At 34.9% G+C, this 11,576-nt stretch overlaps 1 protein-coding gene across 1 annotated transcript; it reads right to left on the bottom strand.

Moving 5' to 3' along the window:
• Positions 1-930: 930 nt before the first annotated feature.
• On the bottom strand, positions 931-4,784 carry LOC132060045 (PLASMODESMATA CALLOSE-BINDING PROTEIN 3-like). The gene is made up of 4 exons (XM_059452909.1): positions 4,528-4,784; positions 3,529-3,771; positions 3,389-3,425; positions 931-1,600 (listed from the first exon to the last, which is right to left on the bottom strand). Exons 1-4 carry the CDS (start codon positions 4,580-4,582, stop codon positions 1,216-1,218), a joined length of 720 nt encoding a protein of 239 aa, XP_059308892.1. The 5' UTR covers positions 4,583-4,784; the 3' UTR covers positions 931-1,215.
• Positions 4,785-11,576: the final 6,792 nt, after the last annotated feature.

Here is an 11,576-nt window from a genome sequence, read left to right on the forward strand (position 1 = left end):
TATTTAGGTTTTTTCCATCGACATTCAGTGAAAAATAGCCACTGAACATTTTTCAGTGGGAAATTAGTGGGAAAATTGAGATTTTTTAGTAGTGTTTGATTTGTACTTTCACGAATAATGTGTAGAGCATCCCAAATATCCTCTGTAGTTTCACAAGCAAAGATTCAATCTTATTTATGTGGACTAGACACATATCTTGACTGCCTTAGCTTTCTTTTCCATCATCTTATAGTCCTCGGCTAATTCTCCCTTAATCTTGGGTGTCATTTGTCCCTTCTCATTTTTTCTTTCATGAATCAAAGGTCCATCTGTAACCCACCACAGTGTTACCCAATTAATAAATATCATAGTGTTACCCAATTATTAAAGGTAGTCTTGTAGTGGACTTTCCCTCAGACATACTTAATGGTGCACTCATGATTGAATCACCTCAAAGGTATTAGTCTTTTGATTTGAGAACTTACTCTAGTATAAATTATTGTTTTGTAAACGCACAAAAATGGGGTGAATTAGGCTGTACTAAATTTTCGCGATCTCTTGAATTGCACAATATCCGACTCCGAAAACATGACTCTTTGTGTGTTTTGGTGAAACCAATAGTAGATTGTGAAGCGCGAACTAAGGTAAAGAACACGAAATTTTTACATAGAAAATCACCTAACGCAAGCTATAAAAAAACACGACCTAACCCTAAAAATTTAACTCAAACTCCCCAAATATAATGAGCCAAATCCTTATTTAGTTACTCAGACTGTTTGTTAATAACCAATGCGTTCTAGAATCAACATGAGCTTAATAGTACAAGGTTTAAGCACCTCTAGTAAGCTAGATTTAAGTCAGCCACAGAGATCATGCCATTTTGACAACTATAATTATTTAGAGCAAGAGGGAGAGAGAATGACTGTATTGAGCTTGCGATAGAGATTGGGGTGGGGTAGAGAGTTCTCGTTGATTATATTCTACAAATAAAAAATACAGCCTCTTCCTTTTACTCTATATAATTAATTAATACATTTAATATACAACAAAGGGGAGAAATCTACGAAGGGGACAGGGATCAGATTCTTCTACGCTACATAAAATTACTAAGGGAATCCAATTCCCTACTTTTCCATAATAAGATAGAAAGACCAGAAAAGAAGAAGAAAACAACTAAAGAAAGATAGATTCTTCTCCCAGCTGATCCTAAATATTGACTTTTTATCTTGCTTGACTTTAGACCCTCAAGCACACAAAGCTTATAGCCAAAAGGGCAGTGGTGAAAAAGATACTGTTTTGGAGATGCCCGACTGCACTGCCGTCCGTGCCGACACCAGCTCCAGTTGGTCCGAGCCCAAAAATTGGATTGTTTGTACCAGGTGTAGTTGCTATGCCAGTTCCAGTTCCTGTGCCCGTGCCCGTGCCAGTTCCAGTGCCAATTCCTGGAGTAGTTGTGCCAGGTGGTGCAGTCGTGGGAATTGTGGATCCTGGTGGTGCGATTGTTGGAGTTGTGGTTCCTGGTGGTGCGATTGTTGGCGTTGTGGTTCCTGGTGGTGCGATCGTTGGAGTCGTGGTTCCAGGTGGTGCGGTTGTTGGAGTGGTGGTACCTCCACCAGTGTTACTGATACAAAATTGAAATAGAACATCACGAAATAGGAAATCACCTCCAAGCAGTTTAAGTATTTTTTTTTTATAATTGAGAAATCCCAAGGGCTAGTGGCGCACGACTCAAAAGTTGGTGGATAATGGGTTGCTCCCGTACCCTTTTCACTTAAATACCAGCCTTTTGTTTGCATTAAGGGTTTGAAGCCATAAAGTGCGCCTAACCTACGCATCATTAGCTGCTATCTCACCATTAGACTAAAGCCCACCCAGAAAATATAAATATAAATGGACATGATTTGAAACCACAGGACGAAATCATATTTGGACATGCAATTTAGATTTTGTAAGTTATATTTTTCTTATAGATATAAAAACCCCACAAATTGTGAAAATTATCAAAACTTTCTCAATCCTTATACAATCTTACCAAATCAGAATGTTCTAATTCATAACAAAAATTAATACTAGGGCCTTTCTAAAAAATACAACATCCATTGATTAAACTTTAGTTCAATAAAAAGAAAAATTTAACATGAACAATAATGTAATTACTCTTTAATATAATTAGTAGAAGTTAATGAGATTGGTGAATGGTTGGTGGAAGTAATTGTTAAAAATATCTATCAATTTATGGGTTTTTTCACAAAATATAAATTTATGGATCAAGTTTTACATTTAAAAATTTTAAAATCATGATTTGAAATCCCAAATCATCCAAAAGATGAAATCGCATGTCCAAACACTGATTTCATCTCATGACTTGAAATCGCATGTCCAAACGCCTACTAAGAATTGTGGTTGCTAGTGCAACCAGGGGGAAACACGTTCATTACTGCAAAGAAAATAGGAACAAATTGACCAGCTTTTAATCATGGTAAACAAGGGACAAATACAACACTAACATATCATCATAAAGGCTGTTCACTTTGGGCGCATAATGATGAATTAAAAGTCATCCAACACTTAACATTTTAAGGAAAATAACAGTAACAGCCAGGCCAGGACAAGGACAAGAATCCCCTATTTGAAAAGTTTGGTAAGGGAAAGACAAATTGGCCACGCCAATCTTACTTTTGAAAAAGGTTAACCAATTTGGAAAAAGTAACTCAATTGGCTGGCGTGCTCTAAGCGTCTCGGTCATACAACAAGTTCACACTTGCCGCCAAATACCAACAGTTGCAGCTATTAGCTAAAGCATAAGCCTTCCAAATTTAGGGGTGTTCATAGTTCTATTTAAGTCCGTTTTTCTCCAAAAGAAAATCAAATCAATTTAAGTCTATTTTTTTAATTTACAGGATAAGCTTTGCCTTTGAACAGAATTTTACTAGTAACATCTCTAATATAAAACTAGGCGGTTGTTCAAGATAATCCTAAAGGCCCCATCTTTTTGTTAACTTTTTCCAAAAGAAAAAGGCTTTAGAATATATATATATATATTAATCCGGTGCTGGCAATATTTTATTAAGTTAAGAGATGCTTCATTTAAAAAAACCAACAAGATTAATTTTGTGTCACGCACAACTTAGGCTAGTTTGACACTAATTGCGTGACGTTTTTCTTTTAATCTCACAAATTAAAACAACAGCAACAACATACCCAGTGTGATCCCACAAATCTCTCACAAGTTAGTGAACTCAAATTTTGTGAACCTAGAAGGTAGATTTGGGCCACCAACTTGTGAGACAAAAAGAAATACTCACATAATTAATATCAATTATACTAGACTCGTATTAAAGTTTTTGGACAACATAAATGCTCCAAGATCTAAGTCATTTATGACTACTACTGAGAACAGAGAACATACCCAGGACTAGATTGGTAGACACACCCAGAACCTGTTGCTGCAAAGAATAATTAAAAAATAAAATCAGTAAATCCACAAATAGATCACAGAAAAAAAAAAATAGAAGAAGATTAGTTGTTTTATTTTCCTCAAGAACTTACTAGTCGGTGGATTTGGGCTCGTAGTTGCAGTTCCACTGAAATCACAGCTAGCACCAGCTGCACCTTTCTTCTGATAATAACTATTTACAGCATAATTGCAGTGATCTTTGATAGTGTTAGGGTTAAAACAAGGACCATTTTGAGTGATAGGAGTACAATCAGCTCCAGCTCCACAAGCATAATCTATATTCTTCTGAAGTTGTTGGTCACTTACTCCATCTTTACAAATACAGTACAAACCACCTACAGTAAATCCACCCAAAAAAAAAAACAGCTTAAAACAATCCCAAAAAAAAAAAGAACCGTTGTTTGTAATCAGCATGTGAAGCTCAAATCAGGGGAGGAGGCAGAATATCAGCTAGGAGTTCGGACGAAGCCAGTAACGTTTGCTTAAACCCCATACTTGTGTTAGGAAATTCATTAAACATGTATAAAATCAGCTCAAGGCAAGCAAAAATCTTGAAGTTTGATGAAGGATTGGAAAATTTCATCTGATCAGCATGTGAAGCTCAAATCAGGGGATTTAGCTAAGGGCTCGGACAAAGCCAGTAGATTTTGCTTATACCTGGTAATTTGTGGGTTAGTAAATTCATTAAATATGTATAAATATATAAGTGTGAATAAATAACTTTGTGTGTTAGGAAATTTATTAAATATTTAAGTGTGAATCCAATAACTAAGACAAACTATTAGATTCAGTGACCAATTTAGAAAAAACATAAACTTTACATTCTGCCTCTGCCTCGGACTCGAATTACAAAGGAAAACTTACTTGAATGACTAGTGATGGCCAAGAAAAGTACTGAAAACAGTACAAAAGTGGTCATGATAGTAGCAAAATCATGTCCACTTTTGTACTGTTTTAGTAAATATTTAAGTGTAAACTCAATAACTAAGATAAGCTATTGAATTCAGTGATAAATTAATTAGAATCAACTAACTTCAAATTCTGACTTCGCTTCTGACTCAAATTCAGTAAAATTGCAAAGAAAAACTTACTTGAATGACCAGTGATGGCCAAGAAGAGTACTAAAAATAGTTCAAAAGTGGCCATGATAGTGGAAGAAATTAAAATTTTGTCCAAAGAGTTTTTTTTTTTTTTTTTTTTTTTTTTTTAGTACAAAGAGGAAGATGAAAGAGAGGAACAGAGAGAAGTGGAAAGGGAGGACGTTGGGGAATAGAGCTTGTGTAGACAACAAAACAAGAATGACGGTGAAGATTAGATGACGGTGTGAGGTGGAGAGCTACATGTTATGTTTAGGTGGCATCCCATTTTATATATCACGAATTCAACAATTTTAATTTGTTGATATAAATAATGCACTAATGATTACTATCTATGTAAATGAACACTAGCACTCATTTTTTATGGAAAACGTTATTTTGTGTTTCAGATAGCTGAGGTTAGCTGTATGAGTCTTTTTTTTTTTATCTCGGATTAAATTACCCAAAATATAATTGAATTTTTGTTGATAATTTTTTTTTTTTTTAAAAATCTCTTGAGAAGCTGGTCAAAATAATTTTTTCAAATTTGAAAAATTCATCTTCAAAAAATAACAACAATATCTGTCCAATACGTAACTAGAACATATTTTGAAAACAAACTATGTCGCCGTATAACCGAATAATGTTGTAATTTGAGATGATGATATGTTCTTTTTCTATAAAAATTGATATCAAATGTTTGACCAGAAACTTTTTTGCTTATGTAAATGTCAAAATTTGCTCCCATACTATATGAAATTTCTCAGTTTAATCCCTCTATAAGAAATTTGCTGCATTTCTACTGTTGTCACTACTAAATGATCTTGTATTTGTTTTTCTCATTAACAAAACTTTAATGTGTAATTGAGTGAACCCCAGATATCCAAATTTTATGAAGAAAAAAAAAAATCTAAATTTATCTCGTACTAATTTTTTTTACTATGATTTAAAAATTTCTTACTAATTTTTTTAACTATGCTAGAGTCTGGTAGAGGGTCAAGGGTGTTGCTTTTTCTAACAACGGGGATATCATTAGATCAGGAGCTGAAGGGATGGAAAAGTTTATTGCATTGTTCAAGAACAAATTTGACTTTATTCTTTTTTTTTTTTTTCGCTATTCATTAAAAGAAAAATGTTAAAATTTCTCTATGAATTACTCGATTTGTCTTACATTTGTCGTTCGTTTACTTATCGGTTCATAGAAGCCTTCAATTTTATCTTTCGTTTCGAATATATCCCTTTAATTAAGGCTCTTTACCTTGGCTCTAACACTTGTCATAGTGCAACCACGTAGACAAACAAAAGATCCAAAATTATTTCTAATTTATCAAATTGGTTTGCATATAGATCCTTTGCAATAATTTTAAGCATGGTCTTGAACAATTAAAAAAGCACAAAATATACCCTGAATAATTGAATATCTAAATATGCTATGTGGTTTCTACCGTATTAATCAAACCACACCAATTTTTCACAGTAACAATGATTATTGGGAGAACAATATTTGAGAAGAAAAATAACGATGAATAGCTTGTTGGCCAAGCTTATTTTTCTTCAGAAATGCTTATTTTTCTCAAAAAGTGATTATTATAAAAGTGAGGTGTTTGATCAAGTTTTTAGGAGAAAATAAGTATTTTTGGCTTTTGGGGAGTCGCATAAGCTGTTTTTCATAGGCAAAAAAATAGTTTTTTCCCAAAAGCACTTTTGAGAAAAATACACTAAGAGCTAGTTTGACCTAGCGGCCAAAATTTGCTTATTTTTTAGAAGTGTTTTTTTTAAAAGTACTTTTCACAAAAGTACTTTTTATGAGAAGCAGTTTGTGTTTGGCTAATTTATTTGAAAAGTGTTTTTGACTGCTTTTAACAAGTAGATTGTGTTTGATAAATCTTACCTTTTGAGTGTTAAATTACAAAAAAGACAAGTATCGATAAACGTTTACTATCAAGATTATTTCATAGAGAGAAATTATTTTAAATAGCTATTGTGAAAAACTTTAATTAAGTTTTTACTTTAATTAATTAAAATTTAAAAGTACATATTAAATATTTTAATTAATATAATACATAAATAAATAAATAAAATAATATTAAATATTTATATAATATCAACGCGATGATTTAAATATACTAAAAAACTACAACCAAAATAAAATTCAAAATTATTCCACAAATTAAAACTCAACACAAAAATAAGTAGAATCCTTCAGACATCGCGAAGATTCTCAATGATTTCATACCTAATGGATTAATGAGGGATATACTTGATAAATATGCATTTATGGTAGGAATATTTTTGTTTTGAAGAAAATTAATTTCTGCTTTTGCTTTTGGTTTTTTCAAGTATCCCCAACTGCAGAAAAACTGCTTCTGCTGCTACTTAAATGTAGTTTTACTAATTGGCCAAACACCTCAAGTATCTAAAAAAAGTTTTTTTTTTTTTTTGCGCTTTTGGCCTCAACACCGCTTAGAAACACTTTTAAAACTTTAGTCAAACACGAGCCTGTTTGGATGGGCTTATAACTTATAGCTTATAAGGCAAAGGCTATAAGTTAGGATTTGGCTTTTGGCTAAAAACAAGTGCTTAAAAGCATTTTTTATTTTATCCAAACACTATAAAAGTGATTAAAAGGATTATTAAAAGCCGAATCCTAACTTATGGGTTTTTGTTAATTTTGACTAAAAAACAAGTGCTTAAAAGCATTTTTTATTTTAGACAAACACTACAAAGTGGTTAAAAGCTATTTTGGCTTAAAAACACCTAAAATAAAAATGAATCCAAACTGTCTCTTGCTACTCAAAAGTGTTTTTAAAATTAATTGGTCAATTACAAAATATTTTTGACCAAAAATACTTTTTTGAAATATACTTTTCAAATTAAGCTAATTTGAGAAGCTTAGCCAAACTTGAAAATAGGATTTCTTGCCCTCTTACAATTTGAATAGAAGAAAATGGTTTTTTAAAATTTCTTATGTGTAAAAAATGAAGATCTCTTATAAAAAAGTCATAAAACTAAATAAAGTTTGTAAAGGATCAAAAATCCAATTCTTCGAGAATATATTTGGATATTTTCTCCCAGATTAAAAAATATTTTTATAACATGTTATATATTTTATTTTATACACTTAGAGTTCCTTTTTTCCCGTAGTGAAATTTTGGAGTATATAATACGAATTGTCTTCATCTACACCCCCAACCCGATCCCCATTTTGCATGAACCACGTATGCCCTGTGTATTATCTTCCTCTTGTTTCATTTATGTGAACTCATTTGACCGTTTAAGAAAGAGGAAAAACATTGGATTTAAATCCATAAATTAATTTGGACTATATTAAGTTCAAGAAAATAGTCCAAATAATGTGGCTAATATGATTGGGTTAATCATCCAATTTTAAATACATTGGGCTAGTCCATTTATTTGGGCTCCAAATGATGAGCCCACTTTAATAGCCCAAGGTCCAATCCCAGCCCATTTTAAAATTCGGGCCCATATGCCAAATGTCAAAGGAGGTGGCAATCCAAGTCAAATTAATGGGCCAATGAAATCATGCCAAGTGTACGGATGACATGCTCTGGCCAATCAAATCACAGAGCTACACCTTCCCTAAAACTATAAATAGGGGTCCTCATAACTCACAAAGGAGGAGGAATTAAGAACAAGAAGCAAGAAGAGAGCTCGTGGATCAAAGTCTACATATTTCTCTACAAGCTACAAGTTCAAGCATTCAAGCAATCAAGTTCAAGTTCAAGATTAAGAACGAAGACAAATATCAAGGCGTTCAAGATCAAGTTACTTGTTCGTGGCAAATACCAAATCCAAATTCAAATACGAAGATTCAAGATCAAGCTACTGAAGCCCTTGAATCTAAATCAAATTCAAGTTTCAACATAGTTTACATTATTGTTGGAGAATCAGAGGATTATATAGAGATTGTAACACTCAACATTCTTGAAATCAAATACTACATTTTGTTACTCAATTTTCCTGTCTTGATTATTTATTTTTCTAAGACCCGGAAATTTGTTGGTTACAAATTTTGGCACGCCCAGTGGGACCATCTCTACCTCTCATCTCTTCACATTAATCATCAAATCGCAAGAACACTGAAATGGCATCCAAGAAGATCAACTCCAAGTCTACTGCTATTAAGGCTACTGATTCCAAGTTTTCCTCTGAGGTGGAGAACATATTGGAAACTACTATGGGAAGTTTGGGACCGTCACACTAGAACAAAGCAAACTTACTAGGACAACAAGCATCTCAAGTGCTGTCCGCATCAGTTCCTGTCTTTGAACTTCAATCCTCAAAGGGGGCAAGAGTCTTTCCGGATGGATTGGAAGAAGGAGAGAATATCGCTGAGATCGTTGAAAAGACGTTGGCTCGGCTTAGCCCACTCCAAACTAAGAATCTCATCATCCAAGATGAAGATGATGCCTTGATCACCAGATCTGCCCCAATCACTCCACGAAATCTTTTCCTTTCGAATTTCAGTTTGAGGGAAAATCCATGTTTTGCTCCATCATCTACAACAACCATCCAAGCAATGATGACTAACACCTCAACTGTTGAAGAACAACTTGCGAGCTTGACGAAGGCGATTGGTGACTTGACGAAATATGTGCAAGACCAAGATAATCGAATTGTCAAGTTGACAGACAGATTTGATAGCGTGATGGAGGGGGATTCGAGTCATGCACCTGGGAAGCATCCTATGGCACAAGAAAAGGAAGATCCGTCTACAAAACAAGTGCATGTTGCTGAAGAACTACAAGTATCCTCTGAAGGATTAATCCCAATTCATCAACTGAAGGACTTCATTATGGGAACCATTAAAGACAAGTATGATGTTGCTGCCAAGTCTTCGGTTACATACGCCAAGCCATACACTTCAAGGATCGATGGGTTAAAGATGCCTGCAGGTTATCAACCTCCAAAATTTCAACAATTTGATGGTAAAGGAAATCCGAAGCAACATGTTGCTCACTTCGTGGAAACTTGCAATAATGCTGGAACTTATGGGGATTATCTTGTTAAGCAGTTTGTGCGCTCCTTGCAAGGGAATGCGTTTGTATACGGATCTCGATGTTGGTTCCATTGATAGGCGGAGCAACTTGAACATGAATTTCTCAATCGCTTCTATAGCACGAGGCGTATTGTAAGCATGGTTGAACTTACAAATATGCGTCAATGGAAGGATGAACCCGTCATTGATTTCATTAGTCGATGGAGGAATGCAAGCCTCAATTGCAAAGACAGACTTAGTGAGGCTTCTGGCATTGAAATGTGTATCCAAGGAATGCACTGGGGACTTCTTTATATCCTACAAGGAATCAAGCCCAAGTCTTTTGAAGAATTGGCTACACGTGCTCACGATATGGAATTAAGCATGTCCTCAAACGGAAATCAAGGGCCACCTATTTATGAGCCTCGTAAAGGGAAAGACAAACTAGAAGTAAAGAGAGGGGGTAGGTTTGTGCCAAAGTCTGAAAGCAAAGAGTCGATGAATGTTAATTCTGCACCATTAAAGGTCACCACAAAGCTAAGCAAGAAGCAAAGTGTGAAGACTACATCTTTCCAAAATAATGGTGGCAAAAAGTTAACTTTGAAGGAAATGCAAGCAAAAGAGTATCCATTCCTAGACTCAGATGTTCCAGCAATATTTGAAGAACTTCTTGCATTGAAGCTTATTGAGTTACCCAAAATGAAGCTGGGAGGACTAATGATCCAAATTACTGCAAGTATCATCGGTTGATGGGTCACCCTATTGAAAAGTGTTTCATCTTCAAAGAAAAGGTCATGGATTTGGCCCGCGAAGGTAAGATATTGCTCGAAGATGAGAAGGAAAGTTCAAATCAAGTCTCAGTCACATTTGGCTCGCTGGATCCCATAGTTCTTTGCAACTTTGCTGAAGTACGTTAATGTGGAGATATTCCAATCGCGTCACCACCGGAGATGATTAAATTTGGTGACTTCGATCCCATCAATGTCAACATGCCATTTTGCCTTCCTATAATGCATGATGTAATAGTGAAGGAGAAAAATTTAGAAGAAAGTCAATCTCATGTTGATCAAACTGATGATGATGGATGGACTTTAGTGACTCGGCGGAGACGCTGCAAAACGAGCTCACGAAGAGAGCCAAGTAAACAAGTGACAAGAGGAAAGATGATGAAAAGACCCAACAAGCAAAGGATAAAGAAGAATGTGAAGAAATCAACAAATGAAGAGGCTTACTATCAAAAGCCACGTTGTCCGGTAACATTAGAGGAATTCTTGCCAAGCTGGTTTCGCATGAAGATTTCTCACTATGATACCAAGGCCTCATGTTGCAATATTGACGAAGAAGAGATGAAAAAAGAAGATGTGGTATTGCCGTCACTTCCATTGCATGAAAACCTCATCGAGACTCACTCTGAAGAAGTGGACACTTGTGATGCAAAAATCACATTCACTAATGATGATCTTTTGTTGGGCAAAACATTGCATAATCGTCCTTTATATATGGTTGGTTTTGTGCGTGAGCATAGAGTAAATAGAATTATGATTGATGATGGGTCTGGAGTCAACATTCTCCCAATTCGCACTATGAAAGAGCTTGGAATCTCGGTAGATGAACTATCTGAAAGTCGTCTAATGATTCAGGGATTTAATCAAGGGGGCAAAGGGCTATAGGTGCTGTCAAGTTGGAAATCAATATGGGAGATATGTGTTCAAGCGCATGGATGCACGTGATTGACGCAAAGACCTCATATAATATTTTGTTAGGAAGGCCATGGATACACGAAAACAAAGTGGTTCCATCCACCTACCATCAGTGCTTTAAATACTTTGAAGATGGGGTCCAAAAGAAGATAGTTGCTGATGATGAACCTTTTGCTGAGACAGAAGCACACTTTGCAGATGCAAAATTCTACTTGAAGAGCCGTGTCTCGAAATGAGGTTAAAGTTGATAACGCGATGCCAATGAAAAAGGTTGATATTGCAAAGAAGGTTGATATAGCAGCTGGGAAGTTGAAGGTTATAGTTGAAAAGGATCAAGCGCTTTCTAACATAAGCAAGGTACCCAA

Source organism: Lycium ferocissimum, chromosome 6, assembly GCF_029784015.1.
Source record: "Lycium ferocissimum isolate CSIRO_LF1 chromosome 6, AGI_CSIRO_Lferr_CH_V1, whole genome shotgun sequence".
Taxonomy (NCBI): Eukaryota; Viridiplantae; Streptophyta; class Magnoliopsida; order Solanales; family Solanaceae; genus Lycium; species Lycium ferocissimum.